The sequence below is a fragment of the Cebus imitator genome, unplaced genomic scaffold (genome assembly GCF_001604975.1).
Source record: "Cebus imitator isolate Cc_AM_T3 unplaced genomic scaffold, Cebus_imitator-1.0 Scaffold573, whole genome shotgun sequence".
Taxonomy (NCBI): Eukaryota; Metazoa; Chordata; class Mammalia; order Primates; family Cebidae; genus Cebus; species Cebus imitator.
The window spans coordinates 895,010-920,631 of record NW_016107888.1 but is presented as its reverse complement, the minus strand read 5'-3'; the positions used below and the strand labels follow the sequence as shown (position 1 = coordinate 920,631).

Sequence of the window (25,622 nt, the reverse complement as noted above, 5' to 3'; positions counted from 1 at the left end):
CAAAGTGCTGAGATTACAGGCATGAGCCACCACGCCCGGCCCTCTTCTTTTTTTCTTTTTTTTGAGACAGAGTCTCGATCTGTCACCCAGGCTGGATTGCAGTGGTGCTGTGATCTCAGCTCACTGCAACCGCCACCTCCCAGGTTCAAGTGATTCTCCTGCCTCAGCTTCCTGAGTAGCTGGGATTACAGGCACCCGCAACCATGCCTAATTTTGTATTTTTAGTAGAGACAGATTTAACTATTGTTATCACACTCCAGAAATTTTAACACTGACAAAGTAGTATTGGCCAGGCACTGTGGCTTACAGCTGTAATTCCAGAACTTTGGGAGGCCGAGGTGGGCAGATCATCCGCGGTTAGTAGATTGAGACCAGTCTGGCCAATATGGTGAAACCCCGTCTCTATTGAAAATATAAAAATTAGTCGGGCATGGTGGCAGGCACTTGTAATCCCAGCTTCTAGGGAGGCTGAGGCAGGAGAATTGCTTGAACCTGGGAGGCAGAGGTTGCAGTGAGCCGAGATTATACCATTGCACTCCAGCCTGGGCAACAAGAGCGAAACTCCATCTCAAAAACAAAACAATACAGCAACAGTAGTAGTTGTCATAGAATGCTTGCCACGTGTCAGGGCTCTAAGTACTTCACAGCTATTAATGCATTAAATCCTCACATAATCCCTAGAGGAAGGTGGGTTATCATCACCGTTAGTTCGTTTTGTAAATGGGGAGACTAAGGCTTAAAGGTCTTAAGACATTTGCTAGTAAGAAGCAGGCGAGATGGAAAGCCAGGTCAGGGCGCTGCTGGGATAGGGCATCTGGGCTGGACAGGGTGGGAGGAAGCCCATCGGGCTCAGGAACGCGGGCAGTCTAATGCTGACTCTTTCTTTGAGTGACCTTGGGGCGATTTGACCTCTGGGACCTCTCTTTTCCCCTCTGTAAAACGGGAGACTGTGTGTGGGGAAGGTCTGGGTTCTACTCTACACAAGGAAAGTCACTACACACAAGGGCCCTCAGTTTCCTCCTCTGTTCAGTAAACCAAAACTTCGAAGTTGTAAAGAGGCTTGGTGGAGAGTAGGTTCTCACCTTGACCTATTTATTTACTTATTTGTTATTTTTTGAGACGGAGTCTCCCTCTGTCATCCAGGCTTGGAGTGCAGTGGTGCGTTCTCGGCTCACTGCATTCTAGACCTCTCCGGCTCAAGCGATTCTCCAGCCTCAGTCTCCCGAGTAACTGGGATTACAAGCACACACCACCACGCCTGGCTAATTTTTGTATTTTTAGTAGAGATGGGGTTTCGCCATGTTGATCAAGCTGGTCTCGAACTCCTGACCTCAGGTGATCCGCCCACTTCGGCCTCACAAAGTGCTGGAATTACATGGGGTGAGCCACGGGGCCCGGCCTTAACCTATAGTTTATAAAATTATGTCGTGTCACTTCTGAACTCAGTTTGAGGTAGGGAATGGAAAGGACGCCTGCTCTCCGGCCCTTTTGCCCAGCGTCCGCTTTACAGGCCACAGATTGCACTGTCCCCGCCCCCAAGCTGGGGTTTCCGAGCTGTGGGACAGACCAAAGGCATCGTCTCAGGGAAAGCTGATAGTTGGCCCCTCGGCGTCCACGTGCTAACCCGGCCAGCGCCGGCTGACTGGGCAGCTCCAGCGCCGGACGCTACCAGTTGGGGCCTGAGGGGCGGGGAAGGCGGTGACGTCGAAGCCGTGGCCTACCCTCCTTAAAGGCGCAGGCTAGGACCCCATGCTGGTTTCTGTTAGGACAAGGAAGCACGGTGGCGCAAAAGTTCTAAACACGAGGTGTGTGGTAGGGCCTGGGGTACGGGGCTGGCCTGGAGAAAATGCCTCCCTAACAAGCGGGAACGGAGACGGCAGCGCTGGATTTAAGCCCGTCTGTCTCACGGGGAGGCAGTGTGGGGCCGTGGGAAAAGCACCCGCTGGTTCGAATCCCGGGCTCCTCATGTCGATCCTCAGTTTCACCTTCTGTAATCTTTCTTCCTTTCTTTTTTTCTTCCTTTTTTTTTTTTTTTTGAGACGGAGTTTCGCTCGTGTTGCCCAGGCTGAAGTGCAGTGGCGCGATCTCGGCTTACCGCAACCTCTGCCTCCCGGGTTCAAGCGATTCTCCTATCCTCCCTCAGCCTCCCGAGTAGCTGGGACTAACAGGCATGCGCCACCACGCCCGGCTAATTTTATATTTTTAGTAGAGACGGGGTTTCACCATGTTGGCCAGGCTAGTCTGGAACTCCTGACCTCAGGTGATCCGCCCGCCTCTGCCTCCTAAAGCTCTAAGATTACAGGCGTGAGCCACTGCGCCCAGCCTGGGGTAATCTATTTAAGCAATAACCTACTGCAAAGAGTTCTGAGGCTCAGAAGAAATCACAACGCGAGAGCAACCAACACCAAAACGTCGGTGCTCTCTCTGTGCTCTTCCTCCCTGCGCAGGAGTCTTCCCGGACCGAGGCGGGTTGGGATTTGCCCAAGTTCACGAGGAGGTGGGACCCGGCTCCCCACGGCCCGCTCGGCTCCCCGCACCTGCTCTCGTCCCAGCCTGCCCGGCCCGGGCTGTACCTCGGCCAACCCAGGGGCCCACACGCGCGCGGGGCCCCGTGGTTTACAACGCGGTTTTGCAGTTGCAGGCCTGTTCCGTAACCTGCAAAATGGGGGCGATGCGAAGGCGGGCGGGAGAAGTCGCCGCGAAGTTGTAAAGTCTTGGCGGGGAGCCCGGCAAGTAACTTCGTCGTTACTGTGCGTTCTCCCTGCGATCTCGAAGAATTCACCCTCACTGCCGCCGCCACGCACCTGAGGACCCCAGGGAAGGGGCTAGTGCGTTTCGGTCGCCGTCCGGAAGGCGCTGGGGCCCCCAGTGCCGCGCGCGGCCGGGGCGGGGCTGGTGAAAATGCCTGGAATCCCAGCACTTTCCGAGGCCGAGGTGGACGGATCGCTGGATCCCAGGAGTTCCAGACCAGCCTGGGCAACATAGGGAGACAAAAATAAAACTAACAAATCAGCCGGGCATGGCGGTGGGCCTGTGGTCCCAGCTACTCGGGAGGCTGAGGCGGGAGGATCGCTTGAGGCGGGAGGATCGCTTGAGCCCGGGAGGTCGAGGCTGCAGTGAGCCTAGATCGCGCCACTGCACTCCAGCCTGGGCGACAGAGCAAGGCTGAAAAGATGCTGTCTTAAAAAAGATGCTGTAAGTGCCTGCTGCTGCCAGGTTAAGCGCGACGTGGAGACCGCGACCTTGGCCCGCAGGCCTCAGCGCTGGATAGGCATGGAACCTGCCCGCACGGCCCCGGCAAGGGGGCGGGACTGCCGCAGCTCCCGGCGGAGGCGCGAATGGGAGGAGCCGGAGACACTCCGGACGTGCGGCTGGTCGGCCCGCGGGGGGCGGGGCCTCGCGGCTCGGTGTGGGGGCGGGGCCCACCCCGCTGCTGTCCGCGTCTGCCTCGGTGCGGGCGGGCGAGCGCGCGCGGACCCCGCACAGGCGGCGGAGCCGGTATGGGCCCGCCCGGCCCTGGGTGCCGCGCCGCACGAGCACCAGCCTAGAACCAGGTAGGCGGCGCTGGGCCGGGGCTGGGGGCGGAGACGGAAGCGAGGGTCTCCGGGCGGCCTTGCGAGCCAGGGCGGGTCCTGGGGGCTGTCGGGCCGAGGTGATTCTCCTCACGCGGCGGCTCTGCGCGGTCCGGGGCCGGGAGTGTAGCCGAGGGTCGGGGGGAGATCCTGGCTCCCTGACCCTACTTCCCGTTCTGCCGGCTGCGCCCGGGCCTGCATTTTGTGGCGGGAGGCCGGGGACTGCTCTTTTCCCGGCCCCGGGCCTGGCCCGTCCGGCAGTGCGGGGAGGGCCGAGCACCCCAGCCCCCAGTCCCGAGGAGGCGACGGGCCCTTCGTGGCCATCAGATCTGTTTACACGTCACTCTCGGTGCCCGGCCGTCCCTCCACGCCCAGTGACCGGCTCGCAGGTGCCCGCCCAGGGCCTTTGTGCTGGAGTGGGGCGGCCCGGGTACTTTTAATTTTCTGGCCACTAGGGCCCAACCCGCCCCTGCACTTAGAAGCTGCGCAGTGAACACGTGCGAGGCGGACCAGTGAACTGCCCTGGCCCCCACTGCCTTCGAGCGATATGTCTGAAACCCCAGCTTCCTTCGGAACCACTCCCGAGTGACCTTGGGCAGGCCACCTCCTCTCCCTGAGCCTTAGTTTTTCCCTGCTGATGGGGGCAGACAGTCTCTGCTTTAGAGGTCATTGCCAGGGTTGTTGAGAAGGTGCATGTTCTTTTTTTTTTTTTTTTTTTTTTTTTAGTGGGGGTTTTTTTTTTTTTTTTTTTTTTTTTTTTTTTGAGACGGAGTTTCACTGTTGTTACCCAGGCTGGAGTGCAATGGCGCGATCTCGGCTCACTGCAACCTCCGCCTCCTGGGTTCAGGCAATTCTCCTGCCCCAGCCTCCTGAGTCGCTGGGATTACAGGCACGCGCCACCATGCCCAGCTAATTTTTTGTAGTTTTTGTAGAGACGGGGTTTCACCATGTTGACCAGGATGGTCTCGATCTCTTGACCTCGTGATCCACCCGCCTCGGCCTCCCACAGTGCTGGGATTACAGGCTTGAGCCACCGCGCCCGGCCTGTTGAGAAGGTGCATGTTCTGAGGGCGGTGGGTGAAAGTCGGGTTTAAGTCTCATAGTGGGCCGGGCGCAGTGGCATGCGCCTGTAATCCCAGCACTTTCGGAGGCCTAGGCAGGCGGATCACGAGGCCAAGAGATTGAGACCATCCTGGCCAACATGGTGAAATTCCATCTTTACTAAAAATACAAAAATTAGCTGGGCATGGTGGCGCGCTTGCAGTCCCAGCTACTCAGGAGGCTGAGGCAGGAGAATCGCTTGAATCCACGAGGCTGAAGTTGCAGTGAGCCGACATTGGGCCACTGCACTCCAGCCTGGGACAGAGCGAGGCTCCGTCTCAAAAAAAAAGAAAGTCTCACGGTGGCCCCGTCCCCTTTCCAGGGCGTCCCTGGAGTAATGCTCCATTTGACTAAGGTTTGGTTTTCAGGACTGAAGCTTCAAAATGACTGACCAGGATCCTGGGGGCATCAGCCCCCTCCAGCAAATGGTGGCCTCAGGCGCTGGGGCGGTGGTCACCTCCCTCTTCAGTAAGATCTGGGGAGGTGGGGTGTGGGCAGGTGTGGATGGCGCAGATCCGAGATTGGAGGCAGTGTGGTCTTGGGGGTGGGGTCCTGAAAGGAGCCTTCAGACCCACTTCCTCCCTCAGTGACACCCCTGGATGTGGTGAAGGTTCGCCTGCAGTCTCAGCGGCCTTCCGTGGCCAGCGGTGAGTACCTGAACCCAGAGCTAGTGAGGGCTGGTGCCTGGGCAAAAGAAAGATCTCCCAGAGGCCAGGCGAGGTGCCTCACGCCTGTAATCCTAGCACTCTGTCTGGGAGGCTGAGGCAGGCAGATCACCAGAGGTCAGGAGTTCAAGACCAGTCTGGCCAACATGGTGAAACCCCGTCACTACTAAAACTACAAAAATTAGCTGGGCATAGTGGCACATACCTGTAGTCCCAGCTACTCAGGAGGCTGAGGCAGGAAAATCGCTTGGACCGGGAGGTGGAGATTGCGGTGAGCTGAGATTGTGCCACTGTGCTCCAGCCTGGGCGACAGAGCAAGATTCTATTTCAAAAAAATAAATAAATTAGATCTCCCAGAGATGGGGCCCCTGGGATAGGTGGGGGCTCTCCTGACTTGAGGGGCTGCCTTGTATTTTAGAGCTGACGCCTTCCTCCAGACTGTGGAGCCTCTCCTATACCAAATGTGAGTGCCCCAAGCCACAGGGAGCCTGGGAGGGTGCAAGGGAGAGAGAGTTCCTGTCCCTGTCCCCAGGGCACCAGTGGGCTCCAGAGCCATGGACTAACACACACCCCCAGGTCACGCCAGCCAGTCCTGTGACCTGTACCAGAACATCCACATCGGGATCTGGTGTCTACTGCCTTCCAGGGATGCGGGCCCACTGCCTCCCTGCAAGGTTCTAGGGTCCTGTCGTCGTAATGCCCCCTTGCCTTTCCCCAGTGCCCTCCTCTCTCCATTCCACAGGGAAGTGCCTCCTGTACTGCAATGGTGTTCTGGAGCCCCTGTACCTGTGCCCAAATGGTGCCCGCTGTGCCACCTGGTTTCAAGACCCTACCCGCTTCACTGGCACCATGGTGAGAAGCAGCTGGGTCCCTGAGGAGTTGAGCCTGGCTGGGCAGCAGACCCAGGGGAGAAGGGGTAGGGCAAGGCATGCAGAGGTAGCCCATCAGTCAGGAAGGGCTTCTGGAGAAGGCAGTACCTGCGTGAGGTTTTTTTTTTCTTTTTAGACAGAGGCTCGCTCTGTCAGCCAGGCTGGAGTGCGGTGGCGTGATCTCGGCTCACTGTAACCTCCGCCTCCCAGGTTCAAGTGATTCTCCTGCGTTAGCCTCCCAAGTAGCTGGGATTACAGGCGTGCACCACCACCCGCTGCTAATTTTTGTATTTTAGTAGAGACAGGGTTTTGCCATGTTGGCCAGGCTGGTCTCCAACTCCTGGCCTCAAGTGATCCATCCGCCGTGGCCTCCCAAAGTGCTGGCTGGGATTACTGGTGTGAGCCACCATCACTGGGCTCCATGAGGTTTTTGAAGGGTGACCACGTGTCCACCTGGACCCAACTGGGATACTGCATGTGTGCAGGCAAGGAGGCCTGAGGGCTGTGGACAGAGGCTGAGGGCATCAGGCAGAGGCCCAGCCCAGGCCAGCCCCATCGCAGACACCTCACTTGTGTCCCTTCTCTTCCCCTGGGCTGGTGCCTGCTTGGCCAGGACGCCTTCGTGAAGATCGTGAGGCACGAGGGCACCCGGACCCTCTGGAGCGGCCTCCCCGCCACCCTGTGAGTAGCCGGGTCCCACACCGCTCTCTTCTGGTAGCTCCTCATCCCTTGCTCCCTGCTAAATGGCTGGGTAGGGCAGGCGATGCTTCAAAAGTTTGGGTCCCCTTGGGAGTCCCTGCTAACCTCTCTTCATATCCCCAGGGTGATGACTGTGCCAGCTACTGCCATCTACTTCACTGCTTATGACCAACTCAAGGCCTTCCTGTGTGGTCGAGCCCTGACCTCTGAACTCTACGCACCCATGGTGGCTGGCGCGCTGGCCCGCTGTAAGCATACTCTTGGGCCTTTGACCTCCCTCTGTCCCCACCTCTGCCCAAGCCCAGTCAGTCCCAGCTCCCAGCCCCAACCTCTGCCAGCCTGGGGGTGGGAGGAATATTCTAGGTGACCTGACTTCTCCCCACTGTCACTCCCACGCCCCCCACAGTGGGCACCGTGACTGTGATCAGCCCTCTGGAGCTCATGCGGACAAAGCTGCAGGCTCAGCACGTGTCGTACCGGGAGCTGGGTGCCTGTGTTCGAACTGCTGTGGCTCAGGGTGGCTGGCGCTCGCTGTGGCTGGGCTGGGGTCCCACTGCCCTTCGAGATGTGCCCTTCTCAGGTAGGCACCCAGGGTGTGGCGGGTGGGTAAGGGAACCCTGGAGTGAGGCACAGAGGGTCTAAGGCCAAGTCCCAGCTTTGTGACTAGTGACCGTGAAGTCACTTAGCTTTTCTGAGCTGTGCATTTCTCATCTGTGAGTATTTGCCCAGGCTGTGAGGTGGCAATTCCTACAGAGAGCCTGCTCCCAAGCTGCATGTAGCAGACAAGACTCAGCTGGGAGGGAGTGGTGGCAGTAGAAGATGGAAGGTCTGGGCCCACCTCCTTGCCCTCCCTATCTCTAATCAATGCACCCCCCACCCCAAGCCCTATACTGGTTCAACTATGAGCTGGTGAAGAGATGGCTGAATGGGCTCAGGCCAAAGGACCAGACTTCTGTGGGCATGAGCTTTGTGGCTGGTGGCATCTCAGGGACGGTGAGTGGACTGGGCTGGAGGCGAGGCCAACAGAGGTCTCCCATGGGAGGGGGAGCCTGAGGGTTTTTGGAGCTGCCAGAAGCAGACCCTATGAGGCCTTTGTTCCTCCCAGCCGAAGGAGCCTCCTGGGAGGCAGGGCTGGGGTCCTGGGAGTGCAGCTGAGCCCTCCCCCTGCCCCCTGACCAGGTGGCTGCCGTGCTGACTCTACCCTTTGACGTGGTGAAGACCCAACGCCAGGTTGCACTGGGAGCGATGGAGGCTGTGAGAGGTGAGGACCCAGACTGGCATGGCAGGGGGCAGGCGGGGTCCTGAATGGCGTCTCACTGAGCCAGCCTCGTGTCTGCAGTGACACCCCTGCACGTGGACTCCACCTGGCTGCTGCTGCGGAGGATCCGGGCCGAGTCGGGCACCAGGGGACTCTTTGCAGGTCAGTGTGTGGTGTTGGGGTTGGAGGGGGGCAGGGGCTGCGACCCTGACCCCTCACCCCTGACCCGGGCTCCCTCCCACCACAGGCTTCCTTCCTCGGATCATCAAGGCTGCCCCCTCCTGCGCCATCATGATCAGCACCTATGAGTTCGGCAAAAGCTTCTTCCAGAGGCTCAACCAGGACCGGCTTCTGGGCGCCTGAAAGGGGCAGGGAAGCAAGGACCCCGGCTAGCAAGGACCCCGGCTCTCCACGGATGGGGAGAGGGCAGGAGGAGACCCAGCCAAGTGCCTTTTCCCCAGCACTGAGGGAGGGGACTTGTTTACCTTCCCTCCTGGTGACAAGCCCAAGGGCAGGGCTGCCCCTCTGGGTGGCCCTGGCCTTCCTCAGATGCAGCTTCTTCCTGCTGTTCCAGTCGTGGGGATCATGATTTTCCCACCCCCCCAAGTTCAAGACCAAATCCTCCCGCTGCCCCCTTCATGTTTCCCTGTGTTTGCTGTAGCTGGGCCTGTTTCCAGGAGCCAAGAAACCCTCAGCCTGGTGTAGTCTCCCTGACCCTTGTTAATTCCTAAATCTAAAAATGATGAACTTCTGCCTGGTGCCTGTGCCTCTGGGGCCTGGGGTGGCTGGTGAGGGAGGCCTGGGAGGGACCCTGGTGCTGGTTTGGCTGCCCAGGGTGGCACCCATGAAGAGGACCCCTCCAGCCTAGCGAGAGTCAGTCGGGGTGAAGACCTAGAGTGTGGGGGACCACAGGTAGACATCCTGGGGGTGAGGTCCCTTTGGGGACCTGCCATGTTAGGGTTAGAATGGGGGATGATGACACCTCTCCTTAAGGGAACCTTAAGTGACAGCAGAGGAGTGAGGGTTGCTTAACTGCCAGGCTCTGGCCTAACCGAGGGGTCTGCAGCTTTGGGCCAAAGTGCCATTGCTGAGGCCAGCACAGGGCACTGGCCCCACCAGGGTGTGCCTCTATCCTGCCCCTGGTGGGCTCTGCCTCTTCTCAGCCTGGGGTTGATTGATTTCTTAAAGGCTGTTGGGTTTTGGGGGCACTTGCATGTCTTGGGCCTGCCCTGGGCAGATCTAATATTTCAGACACAACACAGAAGCCACCTGCTCCCTGAGTGCTGGCCTGCCTGCCCCCACAGGACATGCTATGCCGCCTGACCTTGCTTGTGGGCCAGGCACTGGCTGTACTTCCTTTGGACCTCAGGACTGGGCCCTGCCCCAGCCCCAGCCCCCCACATACAAGGCTGCCCTCAGTCCTCTGGTTTTTATTTGCCTGATCCCCCGCAGAGCTCTTGCCTGGGGGCTAGGAAGGAGTGACTCCAGAGCGTACATGGACAGACAGAGAGGCTAGGGACTGGGAGATGGGAGTGTGGAAGCTGGTCAACCACCCTTGGGGCTGGGGGGTGGGGGAGATGAGTGAAGGAGTGCCAGGGTCACCGGAAGAATGGAGCAGACTTCCCCAGGGGCTTCCTGTGGCTTGGGCACCCCTGCCTCCTGGCCCAGCCGGCTTCCCTCCGCAGCCCCTGCCACCACAGGCAGGAAGCTAAGGCAAGCAGAGGGGATCTTCCCCAAGAGAGCCCTGGCTGGGCAGGCAGCGTTCTCGGGAAGGATAGCCTGGACTGGGGGGCTCTTGTTGAAGAAAGGTGGCAGGTGTCCATGGCCCCTGGCAGGTGGGGCTGGCACTGCCCACGCCGTTCCTCAGCTGGGGCTCAGTGCTGGACTGCCCTCAGGACTGTCGCTCACCAGGCACTCGTTGGATTTGAAGCTCGCCAGGGACTTGCAGCTGGGGATGGAGGCCAGGGAGCCGCAGAGGCCCAGCATGGAGGGCGTGGGGTCCTTTCCTGGGGAGAGAGGGTGGGTGAGGCCGGGGGGCCAGTCTGCATGTGTGCGAGTTGGTAGAGGGGTGGGCAGTGGAGGGGCAGCCCTCAAGTCACCCCCTAAGAAGCCTTGATCTATTCCGGAGCATTTGCCATTTTCAGGTACATCATGGTTAAGCACCTGCCTGTACCAGGGATGGTGCTGGGGACACTGTATTGTAATTGTCACTGGATGTCTCTGTCTCCCCCTGAGGGTCATCCTCTCTCTTTGTCCATTTATTAAATACGCAGTGAGCACTCGCTCTGTTCCAAGCACTGGGGATACAGAGAACGGACAAGACACGGTCCCTGCCCTCATGGAGCTCACAGTCTGGTGGGGGAGACAGACACACAGACAATCACAAACACAGTGTGATGGGGCTACATGGCCACAGCCTGCCTTGTCTCAAAGAAGATCTAGGGTCATCCAATACAGTGTGGTTGCTTATAAAAAAGAAAAGACGGGCAATCCAGGCACAGAGAAAACTAGGATGGGAAAAACCAAGGTGAAGCCAGGGATGAGGTCAACACAAAGTGCATGCGTTGAAGTCCTGGGCATTCGCTCGAAGGGAGCCACTAATTTGGCTCTGAGCTTCCTGGCAGCCAAAGAGAAGGGGGAAACAAGGGTCAGGCAAGTAGTTCACAGTGTGCATGAGATAAGAGCAAATTAGTCTGAGGAGTTCTCCAAGAGTTTATGAGCCCCCTGAGGATGTCATGACACCAAAAAGCCACTGAGCCCTCATCATACAACACTGGTGATTACCAACATCCCCATTTTACAAAGAATGGACTCATCGAGGTAAAGTGATTGACCAAACTCACATGGTCAGAGGAGGCACAGCCAGGATTTGTGCTAGGTTCTGCATGACACCCCAAAGCAAGCTCTTAATTGCTGTGCTAATCCCTCAAGAAAGGCTGAGCGAGGCTGGGTGCAGTAGCTCACACCTGTAATCCCAGCACTTTGGGAGGCCGAGGCGGGTGGATCACTTGAGGTCAGAAGTTTGAGACCAGCCTGGCCAACATGGTGAAATGCCTCTACTAAAAATATAAACATTAGCTGGGCGTGGTGGTGGGCACCTTTAATCCCAGCTACTTGGGAGGCTGAGGCAAGGGAATGCTTGAACCCAGGGGGTGGAGGTTGGAATGAACTGAGATTGTGCCACTGCATTCCAGCCTGGACAACAGTGAAATGCCATCTCAAAAAAAGAAAAGGCTGAGAGAATGAATGAGGGAATGGGCTAGGACCCGCCTCCAGGCCCCAGGGCCTTGCCTTAGCCATTCCTGGAGGAGTACTGGGTGTTGGGTTGGGGAGCTCACCGATGGGACCCCAGGGCTCTTCGTCCCGTGTGCCCTCTCCCAGGCGCTGGGAGTCCGAGCTCAGACTGGCTTCAGCTGACAGCGGCTCCGTGCTCATGAAGCTGTGTCTGCGGCAGAGCGAGAGCTGGTGTGCTGGTAGAGGAAGCCCTTCCTCCCCAGGCCGACCCGTTCTCAGGCCCTATTGCACCTGGCTGGGGCTTACCTCCGGTAGGGCTTGGAATTGCTGGCACCCTCGGTCCCATTGAGTGTTCCCAGTGAAGGCCATTGGTTGACCAGGGGTGTAGTGAGCTCCTTAGAACCCTGGGCCAGGGGTGCGTGGTCACTGGGGATCAGACCTGTCCTGGGAGGGGGAGGAGGAGTCAGGCCTGGCTGGAAGTAGGAGAAGTGAGGAAGGGAGATTCAGCAAGGGGATGAGGGAGGGGTAAGGCATGAATTCTGAGTGGCAAAAATGGGGATACAGTGTTGGGGTCAGTGGGGCAGATCCCGGGAGGAAGTGGAGGTGGTACTGGAGTGGAGGGGTGACAGGGATTCGTGCACAAATACTGGGAGTTGGAGGGAATGGTGCAGTGTTGTAGGGTCAGTTGGGGTGATGCAGGTGTCAGTGGAGAATAGTGTGGGAATCCCTGAAGGGTAAGGTTGTCTTGGGGATCATGCCACAAGATCAGGGTGATGGAAAGGCTTAGGGGAGAAGTGAGGCCGGGGGTCACAGTGGGTGATGACGATCAGTGAGCCTGTGGTGCAGGTGAGTGAAGCGCTGAACTCTGGGACGTGTGCAGTCGCGTTGAAGGTTGCAGAGCAACACTGCAGGTCCTGGTGAGTGATGTCGGGGGCCCTGCAGTAAGGGTAGATGGCCACTCTAGCTGAAGGGTAAATGAGGGTGAAGTGGGGCGCTGGCTGTTAGTGTCACTGTTTTTTTTTTTGAGACGGAGTTTCGCTCTCGTTACCCAGGCTGGAGTGCAATGGCGCCGTCTCGGCTCACCGCAGCCTCCGCCTCCTGGGTTCAGGCAATTCTCCTGCCTCAGCCTCCTGAGTAGCTGGGATTACAGGCACGCGCCACCATGCCCAGCTAATTTTTTGTATTTTTAGTAGAGACGGCGTTTCACCATGTTGACCAGGATGGTCTCGATCTCTTGACCTTGTGATCCACCCGCCTCGGCCTCCCAAAGTGCTGGGATTACAGGCGTGAGCCACCGCGCCCGGCCCTGTTACTGGATCTTATGCTGAGGGCAATGTTAGGCATTGTGGGCACCTCGGGGTGGAGCTTGCTGGATCAGTGGGTCGATGCTGGAGAGGTGGGTGCTCGTGTCGGGTGATGTTAGAGTGGATAGAGATGAAGATGGGGTTCACCCGGTGATGTGGTCGGGGCGGCCGGGATCAGGGGTCAGGGGTCAGGGCAGGCGGTGCGCTCACAGCTGCTCCTGCAGCTCCAGGATCACGCCTTCCAGCTCCCGCTTCTCGCGCTGGTTCTGCGCCGCTGCCTCCTCCAGCTGCAGCTGCAGCCGCCGGTTCTCCGCCTCCAGGTCCTTCAGCTGCGACTCGCGCAGACGCACCAGCTCTTCCAAGTAGCCCTGCGAGGCGCAGGCTCAGCTCGGGCGGCGGGGAGGACGTCCCGGCAGTGGCCCTCGTCCCCGCCCCGCCCCGGGATGCCAGGCTACCCCGCCCCGACCCGCCGGCGTCGCGCACCTTCTGCGCGTAGACGATGCGGAACTTCTGCTCCATCTTGTGCCACTTGCTGTACCAGCTGTCCTCGTCAGTGACGAGCGGCAGGTACGGGTGCTCGGGCGAGTTGTCCTCGCTCGTGCTGCTCTCGGCGCTGTGCCGCTCCTCCTCGTCGGTCAGGTAGTCGTAGCTTGGGGGAGGGAGCAGTGGGCACGGGCGGTCCCTCCCCTCCCCCCGCGCGTCCGCGCTGGCCCCCGAGGGCGGTGGGACCAGGACGTCCCCAGGTTGTCCCCGGGGGCCCATCCCCGCCCCGCCGCAGTCGTGGAGCCGCTCACCTCTGTGTGAACTTTAGGTAGGGTGTGTAATCGATAACCACGGGGGTCTTCCCGTCCAGGACTTCCCCCTTTAGACAGAAGCTGGGGTAGAGGAGTCACAGGATTGGGGGTGGGTATGAGGGGTTGGGTTGGGAGATTTGCGGGAGAAACAGCTCCCTCCACCACCGCGCCAGGCAGACCCCACCTGAAGTCGATGGCGCTGAGTCCGATCAGCATTCCCGTGAGGATGGTGGCTTCGTCCCGCAGCATGATGGCTCCAGAGTCATAGAACCGTCTGTGGGGAGGCAGAGGATGGTGCAGCAGGCGCTGGAGCCCCCTCAGGGCTGCTGTTGTTGGCTTACTGCCACCCCCTCTTGAAGGAAGGCTGATTCTCCTTCCTGATCAGCCTGCAGGCCTGGAGCCTCTCTCCCCCCTCAGCCTGGGGCTCCAACCGAGGCCCCATCACCTAGAAGGGGTGTCTCCTGAGTCAACTCCTCCCCCTGAGCTACCCTTTCCTCATCAAGTACTGGGTTACCCAGACCCTTCACATCCGGAAATGAGTCTTAATCTTAGTGCTTGGTATATAGTAGGTACCTAAAAAAACAACAACAACAACAAAAAAAACGTGTTGACTTGAGCCCTGAAATGTGTAGACTAAGGAATCAAATGCAGCAAAAACATCAGGCTGAGTGCGGCCAGTTGGGAGGGCAAGGTATGTGCCCTTCGCCATACCCAGACAGCTTCAGATGCACCTGGACACACAGGCACATTTCACCTTGTAACCCCCTGCCTCAGGCACCCAACCTCCCTTCGAACCCATGGTGCAGGAGTTGAACTCCCCACGCAGGGACTCCGTGTCTGTGGATAGCAAGTACAGAACTGCTGCCATTGTTTGGAGAGCCAGAACGGCTGTGTTGTAGGTCATGCAGCAAGCCAGCACATGCGATGCTGCATGGCTGAGGCTAATCCAGGGGCATGCCAGGGTGGAGTGTGCTGGGCAATGATGGTGGATAATGGGCACCAGATTCGACTTGCAAGTGATGGTGGTGGTGAGTAAAGTTTGCCTTGGGACTGCAGGCCAGCCTGGAAGGGGGAAATCAGCTGTACAGGCTGGTGCTGGGACTTGTAGTCCAGGAACTGAAGGGTGCTGCAGGAACTTGAGGATCAGATGTGTTTGGGCAATGCAGATGCATCCTGAGACCTGTGGTCCGAGCTGCCTGTAAAGTCTGACCTGGTGGTCCGGGTGTCCCGCAGAGCCGTGGTGATGTATTCTGACATGCGTTTCTCCATCAGTGCCACCCGGATCCATGCCCGGCCCTGGAAAGCATGTTACCTTTACTTGCTGCCCCAGAGGGACTCGTGTATCCAGCATCAGGTGTGGCCCTTCTCCCCTGGGCTGCGGACAGGGGGTGAGGACCAAGAAACAGGAAGGCCCCCTGTGTCCAGAGCAGAGAGCAGCTGCCTGCTCCAGGCCCCTCACCTTGGCCCGGGCTGTGCTGATGTTCTCCATGTTCTCGATGCTGCTCACACAGTTGTTGGGCACTTTGCTGCAGGCCAGCCGGATATAGTCCCAGAAGCCGCGCTGCCCATCTGAGCTGAACCAGCTCACTGGACCTGCTGGGGCACAGGCTGAGCCAGGGCAGGGAGGGGGCTCAGCAAGACCAGGGAGTTTGGAGAGGGACCGTGTATTGGGGAACTCCCATGCATAAGTATAAGCAGCCTCCCCCGACAAAGGTATGTGCACTCACATGCGTATATGCAGCGGGCACCCCAGCACATAGCTTGCCCACTGATGGGGATTGTAGGCCAAAGGCCTCTCCCTCTTCCCAGATCTGTACACTAGCTTCTCTGCATGGCCCAGGTGGGGGCCAGGGTCAATCAGGGGGTTCAGAGTCCATGGAGTATATCAGAGCGGGGCAGCTGGGAGCTAAAGGCTGGGAATTGGGAGGGCTGGACCATAGGGGGAGGGAACCTGGGCCCACCTTTGAAGCGGTGGCTGAGGATCTGCTCTAAAATGGCTGCAAAATTGACAAACTCCTCTGATGAGTCATCGATGGGCTCCGCTGTGTACTTCTCTAGCAGTGTTTTCACAGAGAACCTGGGTGGCGAGGTGGGGAGATGGGGTAGTGGGGCGTCAGGTGAGGAGACAGGCGATGGAGGCAGAGGAAGGGAGCACCAGCACAGCAGAGGTCAGGAAGGGCATGGATGTGGGGGTGGGCAGAGGGAGCAGGGAGACAGCTGAGGCTACAGTGACCACAGAGGTACTGGGTCATGTGGAGTGAGAGGGTGGCTGGTGGGGAGGGAGGGTGACAGGTGGGAGACTGATTGACAAAATGAGTGACAGGAGAGGTGACAGCCAGAGAAAGGAAGCTTCGGGAGCAAGGGGCGAGAGGGGCTGAAACAATAGGAGGATGAGGTGCCACAAGCTGGGGGCAGTCCCCGAGCCCCTTCCCCTGGACTGCCCTTCAGAGTCTGTGTGTTCGAGGCCAGGGTCAACTACGTGTTAGAAGCCAGTGTGTGCCCCACCCTGAGCTGTCTTCTGTGATTGCTGGAACAACCTTCAGTCCCTTTTGGGGATGGGGTCACCTGTGCCAGGGCATGTGAGTTGGCACTGTGCACGTGGAGTGTGGGCATGTGCAGGTGGCCAGGTGGGCTCCTAGCACACAGACACTCCCTTCCCCCTTTTCCTTCCCAGCTTGGCCTCCCACACACCAGCTGCCCAGAACCAGGCAGTGCAGAGCTGGGCGGGGGCGGGGCAGGGAGGTGCAGGGTGTGGGCCTGACACAGACACAGGGCAGGAGGGGGCACTGGCAGCAGAACCCTGGAAGGGGCTTGGGGGCCTGGCTTCTCAGGAAGGAAGGGAGCCAAGGGAAGCCTGTGGGGCTGAAGGACTGAAGCCATGCAGTGGCCCCTTCTCCAATGCTGTCTAAACCTCAGGCTCCCTCTGCAGTTGCTACCCCTGCAATCTCCACCTGCCATCCCTGCAGTGGAGTGGGGCAGGGGAGAGGACACAGTTTCTAACATCCCATGACTTCCCTGTTGTGGGTGGCAGAGCAGGGGTGGGGTGTCCAGGGATATGGGAGCTGCTTGGAAATGTCTTTTTCTTCTTATATTTATCAAGCCCTATAATATGCCAAGCACAGTACTTTGCACGCATTACCTTGCCCATGCTCACCACAGCCCTGAGAGGTAGATCCCATTATTATCACTCTCATCCCCATTTTACAGGTAAAGAAACTGACGGTCCAAGAGGTTGACTGATCTGTTCAGAGTCACATGGCTTATGAGGACTCAAGCAGGTATGTCTGATTCTGATTCTGAAGCCCCTGCTCTTTCTGCTACATCTGCGGCCTCCTGGCAGCTGTCATGATGACCAAGGCCTGGAGCAGCCTCTGCTCCACTGCCCTTCGTCCTCTACTCTGCAAGTCTCCAGCCCCTGAGCACTGACCTCTGCGGCTATCAGGCCAATTGCACAGCTGAGCCCTTGTCCTCCTTCCTTTTGGACTTGGAGTTGATCTGGCCTCAGATCAGAGCCAGGTCAGTCTTGGGGTTGCACTGAAGGGAGGCAGGCTGCTGGATTCAGATCCTGTTCCCCTGTGACACTCACATGGCCTTGGGCCCCTCTCTGAGGCCCCTGTTGCCAAATGCAAATGGGAACGATCGTACCTGCCTCATTAAATTTTGGTTGAGAGCCCAGGCAGGGCTGGGAGAAGGTAGGTAGGTGCCTACAGGCTGCTGGGCAGGGATGGTGAGGAACAGGGCCGTGGCTGGGAAGGCTGCCCTGCTGAGAGCCAGCCTGTGTTTGGAGCATTATCCCAGCTTCGCTATGCCCACCCTCCTGCAGCTTGATTTCTCCTGGTCATCTGGGTCAGACCTTGATGGGGCCTGGACTGGGTTCAGTGTGGCAGCCATCTGGTATCTGTCTTCAGGGGTGCCACAGAGGTGGTCATTGGCCCCGGGAGCCCCATGGCGTGCTTTCTGATAGGAGATGCAGTGGCTGCTGCAGGTTACCATGGAGACAGGGAGGCCAGGGCCCAGGGGAGCCCACGGCCTGCTAAAGGGAACTGTTCTGGGAGCTGGAGGCAAACCATGTGACAGTGATGAGGCAGGAGGGGCCTGGGGATTACTGAGTCTTTGTCACATCCCTGATCCCCCAAAACTCTATCCTTCCCCCAAGTCCTAAGCCACCTTCAGCCCACTCAAACTTCTCCCGCCTAGGCCAAGGAGAGTTCCCTCATTCTCCCCACATACTCAAGAGGCTCAGCTACCTTGGCAGGCAAGAGAAAAAAAGAGGAGCCTAGCAAGTCAAAAGCAGAGAGGGACAGGGAGCATGTCATTAGGACAGGGCTCTTTCTGTGTGCCATGCACTGAGCTAGGCTTTACATGGATGATGCCATTACCATTCTTTGGTGTTGCCGTGACATCTAAAATGGGGATAACAGGGCATCCGAGGCCCAGAGTGGTTAAGAGACCTCCCCAAGGTTGCACAGCTAAAGCTGACAGAGTAAGAGCTTGAACCTAGGACCACCTGGCCCCAAAGACAGAAGCCTTTGTTTTACAGCACACTGGCAGGGGTTGTGAGGAATGAGGGTCATGGCAGTGCCCTGCACTGTGGACTGGGCCATTGTTGCACTCTCTCCTTCCTTAATGTTCCAGGCATTTCTGCAGAGGTCTGATGTGCACAGCACTGTGCTGGGCCCTAGGGATAAGATGCTGGGAGACAGATGCAGCATGGCTGGTGTGTTCCCAGGAACCTGGAAGGAGCTATGGGAGCCAGGAGTCAGGATATCAGGTGGGCACTAATGGGCCTCAGGGCATTAGGTGGGCTTCAGCTCTGCTATGGCCTATGTGTAGGCAGGTGGGGCTGGTGAGGGAAGACTGAGCCCTGCCTCCAGAAGCACCCTGCCCTGACAGGGCAATACCTGGTAGGCATGGGGGCCAGGGGAGGCTGCAGCTTGCAAAGGATCTCAGCGCCAGAGGAGAGTGCAGGTGTGGGCTGCAGGGGGAGTGGCTGAGCAGCTGGCCATGCCCAGGTTTTGGGGCAGGGCAGGGAGGGTGAGTCACTGCAGGGCTGAAGTGGACAGGATCACTTCCTGGGCCCCACAAATGTGGAGAATCTTTCCAACCCTGCAACCGTTCCACCCTCAAAGATCAATGGCCCTGCCCTCCTGATATTCTCCCCTTGAACCCGGAACCCAGGCTCTTGTCCTTCCCATGTCTTGGGCGGTGCCCCTCACCCTTCCCTGGAGGGATTCATGGGCTCTGCCCCCATACCCAGTTGACCTGGGCCATCCCTGCTCCAGAATCTGAGCATTGGAGAGCCCCACCCCAAAGAGGCCAGTTTGACAGGGGTGGCAATGAGGGTATGCTTGGAGGGCATTTATCTCCCCACAGGGTCCCCTGTGCCCATCCTGCCCCACTCCCTGGCAAGGGAGCCAGGCATCCCCACCCCTCCCCCTCACACAGTGTCACTTCCTGGTTCTCACAGGAAGCTGCAGTGCCAATTAAACACCCCTCACCCCCCCAAGGGCCAGGCCCCAACATAGGCCTGGCTTGGCCTAGAAGGATAGGGAACAGACTGCAGCCCCACTTTGGGTTCTGGGCCTGGGAGGGATAGTGGACGCATTCTTCTCGACCCTTTGCTCCCCTCCCTTTTCTCCGCGGCAGCGCTCAGTCTGGGTTTCCGCAGTCCACCCCAACCCCGCTCCCTGACCACCCAGCCCCCTCCCGCCAGCGGTGCCCACCTGCACACGGTGATCAGGTTCTTACGCTCCACGGCCACGTTGCGGGAGGACGCTTTCTTGGAGGACAGCCCCAGAGCCATGGTGGTCTGGACAAAGCTCGCTTCCATCCAGATGTGCGGCCACTGCTGCCGCCGCCCGCTGCCCCCCACCCTGCCCGGCGCCCCAAACCCGTCGCTGGATCACGGCTGGGCCCTCTGCCCACCGGTGCCCCTCGACCCTTCCATGGCCATCCCCCTGCCTCAGCGCCCAGTGTCCGGCCCCCTCGCTCCCTCCCCCGGCGGCGATGCCAGAGCAAAACAAGGCCGGGGAGGGAGCTCTCCGAGGTGCTGAGCCAGGCCCCGTCACCCCCTCCTCCAGCCGCCCGCCCCACCTCAGCCAGTGACGTCAGGGCCCTCGGGCCCCGCCCCCAGCTGTCTGAGGACCAATCCGCAGAGGGTGCAGGGTCTGGGGGGAGGGGGAAGAGCCGGGGCCCCTGGGAGGGCGGAGGGGGTCCCCAGGAGAGGCAGAGATTGGAAGGAGGAGCAGGGGGCCTGTCCTCCACCCCCACACTCAAGGCCCGAGATTCCTCTCTTCGCCTCGCTTGGCCTCGAGTCTGGCTCCGACCTCTCTGCTCCCTTGTTTCTGACCTGAGCTCCGTGGGGTCTCTGATCTCCCCCGCCGCCTGAAGACAGGAGTTTCTCACCTCAGGGACCCTCGTCCCTGCCCCGCCCCCCACCCATTCAGCCTCGGCTTTCTCCGGGAGGCGAGGGCTGCGTGCAGAGAGCGCAGGTGGCCCCCGACTGCTAACCCAGGAGGCTAAGGAGCAGCCCTAGAGACTGCGCATCTGCGTGTCTGTCTGTGCCTGGGCTGGACTCGCCTGCACCAGCCGGGCTGAGCCAACCTCTCCTGGGGTGGAGGATGGGAATCCAGACCAAGCCTAAGGGCCCAGCGCCTGGAACCACGCGGGACCGGACCGAGAGTGGGGAGCAGACTGGCAGCGAAGGGCCCTGGGCTCTGCGGAGGTTCCCAGCAGCAGAGCAGGCGCCTACACTGGTGCCAAGGCAACCGGAGGGGGTGGCGGCCCACCCCCTCACACCACCCCAGAGCCAGCTGGCCTAAGGTTAACCCCTTGGCTGCCGGCATTACCGCATGGTGCCATCAACCCTCTCTGAATGGGGTCATTGATCTCAGGCAAAGCCAGGAGTGTCCTGTAAAACTGGTTGCAGCTCTCCACGGAGATGGGGGGAAATGCAGGCAGTTTGATGTCCCCCCTGCCCTTGGCCTCCTATTCCTCTCTCATATCCCTGCTCCCACCTGCTCAGTTCCTCTATTCAACCTGTTCCAGGATTTTCAGCGGGGGTTCCCCTTCACCTGCTGGAATCTGCAACTCCCACAACTCCCACGTAAAGCCTTTCTGTGTTTATTAAAGGGCCTCTACACAATTTCTCCATCTGCCCTTAGGAACGTCCCTTCCAGGACTCACTCGCACCTATTCTCCAACTCTGCCTACCCTCTCAATTCACCTCTGCCAGTGGATTGCTGATGTCTCTACATTGATTCAGATTTGCACCCACATCTGAAAATGATCAGCAGGCAGGAACCCTCTGTTAGCACAAGTGGAGGAGGAGGAGGTGAAAGATGCCTGTAATCCCAGCACTTTGGGAGGCCAAGGCAGGTGGATCACCTGAGGCCAGGAGTTCGAGAACAGCCTGGCCAAAATGGGGAAGGGAAACCCCATCTCTACTACAAATACAAAAAATTAGCCTGATGTGGTGGTGGGCACCTGTAATCCCAGCTACTCGGGAGGCTGAAGCAGAAGAATCGCTTGAACCCAGGAGGCAGAGGTTGCAGTGAACTGAGATCTCGTCATTGCACGCCAGCCTGGGCAACAAGAGCGAAACTCCATCTAAAAAACAACAACAAAAAAGAGTCTGGGTCCGACTCCCTGGAGACTGGTGAGAGGTCCTGACTCCTAGCATGGGATGTCATGTTTACACAGCCTCAGCCTCAATTACTGGCTGCTGGGACCTCAACCTTGGTCTTTTTATTTTTACTATTTTTTCGATTATTTTGTGTGTGTCATCCTTGCACAGTGGCCATGCTAATCTTCTCTGTATCGTTTCAAGTTTTTAGCATATTAGCATATTCCAATTTTAGTATAACCTCGGGCTTTTCAGTCCCTCCTCCGTCATCTTGCTCTTGCCTCACATGTAGCCGTCCTGCTTACCATTCTTCTGCCTCCAGACTGCCAGGGGCAGTAACGATGGGTTTTTTGCTCTTTCTCCAAATTAGGGCAGATGATGTTCTTTAGGGGTTTATGTTGTTGTTCTTGAGACAGAGTCTTGCTCTGTTGGCCACACTTGAGTGCTGTGGCATGATCTTGGCTCACCGCAACCTCTGCCTCCTGGGTTCAAGTGATTCTTCTGCTTCAGCCTCCCAAGCAGCTGGGATTACAGGCGTGCACCACCACGCCTGGCTAATTTTTGTATTTTTAGTAGAGACGGGTGTTTCACCATGTTGGCAAGGCTGGTCTCAAACTCCTGTGACCTCAAGTGATCCACCCACCTTGGCCTCCCAAAGTGCTGGGATTACTGGTGTGAGCCACCACACCTGGCCTATCTTAACCATTCTTAAGTGTACAATGTAGTAGTACTAAATACATTCATAATTTTGTGCAATTATCACCATTATCCAACTTCTTAACTCTTCATCTTGAAAAACTGAAACTATTCATTAAACAATTATTACTCATCCCCTACTCCCTTAACCCCCTGGCAGCTACTACTCTACTTTCTGTCTCTATGATTTCGACTACTCTAAGTACTTCATGTAAGTGGAGTCATATAGTGTTTATTTTTTATGTAACTGACGTATTTCACTTAGCATAAAGTCCTTAAAGTTCATCCATGTTTTAACACATTGCAGAATTTCTCTCCTTTTAAAGACAGACTAATATTCTTTTGTAGGGGTTTGCCACATTTTGCTTATGCTATGGCTTGACTGTGTCCCCCAAAGTTCATGTGTTGGAAACTTTTCTGTTTAATTAATTCATTATTTAGACAAAGTCTTGCTCTGTTGCCCAGGCTGGAGTGCAGTGGTGCGATCTTGGCTCACTGCAAACTCTGCCTCCCAGGTTGAAGTGATTCTTGTGCCTCAACATCCTGAGTAGCTGGGATTACAGGTGCCTATCACGTGTAGCTAAATTTTGTATTTTTAGTAGAGACAGGGTTTCGACTATGTTGGCCAGGCTGGTCTGGAACTCCTGGCCTCAGGCAATCCACCTGCCTTGGCCCCCCAAAATGCTGGGATTACAGGCATAAGTCATCATGCCCAGCTTTCTTTCTTACTTTTTGAGACACGATCTCACTCTGTTGCCCAGGCTGGAAAGCAGTGGTTCATTCATGGCTCACTGCAGCTTTGATCTCCTAGGCTCAAGTGATCCTCCCACCTTAACCTCCCAGGAAGCTGGAACTACAGGCACATGCTACCATGCCTGGCTAATTTTTGTTTTTATTAGTTTATTATTTATTCATTTATTTTGTAGAGCTGAGGCATCACTATGTTGCCCAGGCTGACTTTGAACTCCAGGGCACAAATGATCCTCCCTCCTTAGCCTCCCAAAATGTTGGGATTATGGATGTGAGCCACCACACATGTCCATGTATAAGAAACGTAATCCCCAATTCAATGGTGTTGAAAGGAGGGACCTTCAAGAGATGATTAGATCACAAGAGCTCCACCCGCATGAATGGATGAATGCTATTGTTTTGATAGTGGGTTCCTGATAAGAGGATGAGGATCAGGCCCTCTTCTCTCTCCCTCATGCTCTCTTGCCGTTCTGCCTACCACCATCAGATGATGCAGCAAGAAGACCCTTGGCAGAGGTGGGTCCCTCAATCTTGGACTTCCCAAGCTAGCCCCCAGAACTGTAAGAGATAAATCTGTCCTTTATAAATTACCCAGTCTCAGGTATTCTGTTAGAGCAGCACAAAGCAACTAAGACACTTACCCATTCGTCCATCCGTCGATACTTGTACTGTTTCCAATAATGCTGCTATGCACATGGTATACAAATATCTCTTTGAGACCTTGTTTTCAATTCTTTGGGGTATATACCCTGAGGTGGAATTGCTGGCTTGCATGGTAATTCTGTTTTAATTTTTTGAGGAGCTGCCATCCCATTTTGCATGATGGCTGCACCATTTTACATTCCTGCCAACCGTGCACAAGGGTTTCAGTTTCTCTACATCCTTGTCAACACTTGTTATTTTCTGTTTGCTTGTTTGATGGTAATCATCCCAACAAGTGTGAACAAGTGGGAGGTAGTATCTCATTGTAGTTTTTTTTTTTTTTTTTTTTCAGGGAAACCACCCAGACTGTGTGCTCTCTCACTCTCCTAAAGGAAGACAATGGCAAATGGCAGTTGTAGCAAAGCACCACCAACAGCCAGCTTGATGCCCAGGAGAGAATGCTGTGCCATCTCCTCATGGTTTCTAGTGCTCTACAAATTCAGAGAAACTTTTCTTATAATTAACTATAGAAACAATGAGACTGGGCAACATGGCAAGACTCCGTGTCTACAAAACCTACAAAAATTGGCCGGGTGTGGTGGCTCACACCTGTAATCCTGCACTTTGGGAGACCAAGGCAGACGGATCACGAGATCAGGAGTTCAAGACCAACCAGGCCAACATGGTGAAACCCCGTCTCTTCTAAAAATACAAAAATCAGCCGGGCGTGGTGGTGCATGCCTGTCATCCCAGCTACTTGGGAGGCTGAGGCAGAAGAATTGCTTGAACCCGGGAGGCAGAGGTTGTGGTGAGACAAGATCACACCATTTTACTCCAGCCTGGGCAACAAGAGCAAAACTCCATCTCAAAAAAAAAAAAAAAAATTGCAGGTGGTACACACCTGCAGTCCCCAGCTAATGGGAAGGCTGAGATGGGAAGATCACGTGAGTTCCGGAGGTTGAGGCTACAGTGAGCTGTGATCGCACCACTGTACTCCAGCCCCAGAGACAAAGCAAGATCCTGTTTCAAAAAAAAAAAAAAAGAGAAATGGGCTGGGCATGGTGGTTCACGCCTGTAATCCCAGCACTTTGGGAGGCTGAGGCAGGTGGATCACTTGAAGTCAGGAGTTTGAGACCAGCCTGGCCAACATGATGAAACCCCATCTCTACCAAAAATACAAAAATGAGCCAGGCCTGGTGGTGGGTGCCTGTAATCCCAGCTACTCAGGAGACTGAGGGGAGAGAATCACTTGAACCCAAGAGAGGGAGGTTACAGTGAGCCCGGGAGTTGGAGGTTGCAGTGAGCCAAGATCACGCCACTGTATTCCAGTCTGAGCAAGAGTGAGACTCAGTCTCAAAAAACAGAAAAAGGGAAATGATCCCTGAAAGTATACTCTTTCATTGTAGTTTTTATTGGCATTTTGCTAATGATTAGTAATGTTGAAAACCTTTTTGTGTGCTTATTGTCTATTTGGTTTTTTTTGTTTTGTTTTGTTTTGTTTTTTGAGAAACACCTATTCGGGTCCTTTGTTCATTTTTGAGTTGCTTGGTTTTTGTTGTTGGTGTTGAGTTTTAGGAGCTCTCTATATATCCTGGATATCAATCCCTTATCAGACATATGACTTGCAAATGTTTTCTCCCATTCTGTCAATTTCATTTTGAATTTGTTGGTATTGTTTTTTGATGCACAAAATTCTTAAATTTTCATCAAGGTTAATTTGTCTGTTTTGTTGTTGTCATTGCTGCCCTTGCCTTTGGTGTCAGATCCAAAAATATTATTTTCAAATCCAATGTTGGGAAGCTTTTGCTGCATGCTTTCTTCTAAGAGTTTTAAAGGTTTAGATCTTACATTTAGGTTTTTGATCCATTTTGAGTTAATTTTTGGATATAGTGTTAGGTAAGGGTCCAACTTTATTCTCTTACATGTGGATATCCAGTTTTCCCAGCACTATTTGTTTAAAAAGCAAAAATCAATCAAACAAACAAAAACCTGTCCTTTCCCCATTAAATGGTCTTAGCACTCTTGGCAAAAATCATTTGATCAAGTTTTTTTTTTTTTTGAGATGGAGTCTTGCTGTCACCCAGGCTGTAGTGCAGTAGCATGATCTCAGCTCACTACAACCACCGCCTCCTGGGTTCAAGCTATTCTCCTGCCTCAGTCTCCCAAGTAGACGGATTACAGGTGTGTACCACCATGCCCAGCTAATTTTTGTATTTTTAGTAGAGATAGAGTTTCACCCTGTTGGCCAAGCTGGTCTCAAACTCCTGACCTCAGGTGATCCACATGCCTCAGCCTCCCAAAGTGCTGTGATTACAGGCATGAGTCACTGCACCCAACCTGATCAAGTTTAAGGCTGCATTGCACTACAGCACTACAGGCTCGACAACAGAGCAAGACCTTATCTATTAAAAAAA

The 25,622-nt window shown here is 56.2% G+C and overlaps 2 protein-coding genes, 1 long non-coding RNA gene and 2 pseudogenes across 12 annotated transcripts; 2 read left to right on the top strand and 3 right to left on the bottom strand.

Annotated features, from left to right (window-relative positions):
• Positions 1-3,251: 3,251 nt before the first annotated feature.
• SLC25A39 (solute carrier family 25 member 39) lies at positions 3,252-8,917 on the top strand. 5 transcript variants are annotated; one of them, XM_037734073.1, is made up of 12 exons: positions 3,252-3,271; positions 5,042-5,141; positions 5,261-5,320; positions 5,757-5,801; positions 6,057-6,190; positions 6,821-6,888; positions 7,030-7,154; positions 7,313-7,486; positions 7,790-7,899; positions 8,086-8,167; positions 8,246-8,326; positions 8,412-8,917. In XM_037734073.1, exons 2-12 carry the CDS (start codon positions 5,057-5,059, stop codon positions 8,525-8,527), a joined length of 1,080 nt encoding a protein of 359 aa, XP_037590001.1. In that variant the 5' UTR covers positions 3,252-3,271; positions 5,042-5,056; the 3' UTR covers positions 8,528-8,917. The 5 variants fall into 5 exon arrangements, with proteins under 5 accessions (XP_037590001.1, XP_017371656.1, XP_017371653.1 ...); XM_017516167.1 differs by lacking the exon at positions 3,252-3,271 and adding an exon at positions 3,397-3,554 and having other exon boundaries at positions 6,081-6,190; XM_017516164.2 differs by lacking the exon at positions 3,252-3,271 and adding an exon at positions 3,398-3,554.
• A 662-nt stretch (positions 8,918-9,579) lies between these two features.
• On the bottom strand, positions 9,580-19,965 carry RUNDC3A (RUN domain containing 3A). 5 transcript variants are annotated; one of them, XM_017516157.2, is made up of 11 exons: positions 19,220-19,965; positions 15,458-15,573; positions 14,956-15,104; positions 14,707-14,792; positions 13,681-13,770; positions 13,497-13,577; positions 13,186-13,351; positions 12,913-13,070; positions 11,705-11,842; positions 11,503-11,609; positions 9,580-10,170 (listed from the first exon to the last, which is right to left on the bottom strand). In XM_017516157.2, exons 1-11 carry the CDS (start codon positions 19,324-19,326, stop codon positions 10,028-10,030), a joined length of 1,341 nt encoding a protein of 446 aa, XP_017371646.1. In that variant the 5' UTR covers positions 19,327-19,965; the 3' UTR covers positions 9,580-10,027. The 5 variants fall into 5 exon arrangements, with proteins under 5 accessions (XP_017371646.1, XP_017371647.1, XP_017371648.1 ...); XM_017516158.1 differs by having other exon boundaries at positions 14,956-15,092; positions 19,220-19,739; XM_017516159.1 differs by having other exon boundaries at positions 14,956-15,089; positions 19,220-19,739.
• Positions 14,756-23,861, top strand: LOC119469104. 2 transcript variants are annotated; one of them, XR_005197925.1, is made up of 4 exons: positions 14,756-14,850; positions 16,704-16,774; positions 18,132-18,267; positions 23,561-23,861. It is a non-coding gene; the product is annotated as an uncharacterized LOC119469104 (long non-coding RNA). The 2 variants fall into 2 exon arrangements; XR_005197924.1 differs by lacking the exon at positions 14,756-14,850 and having other exon boundaries at positions 16,516-16,774.
• On the bottom strand, positions 21,251-21,350 carry LOC119469110 (annotated as a pseudogene).
• Positions 23,565-23,744, bottom strand: LOC119469115 (annotated as a pseudogene).
• Positions 23,862-25,622: the final 1,761 nt, after the last annotated feature.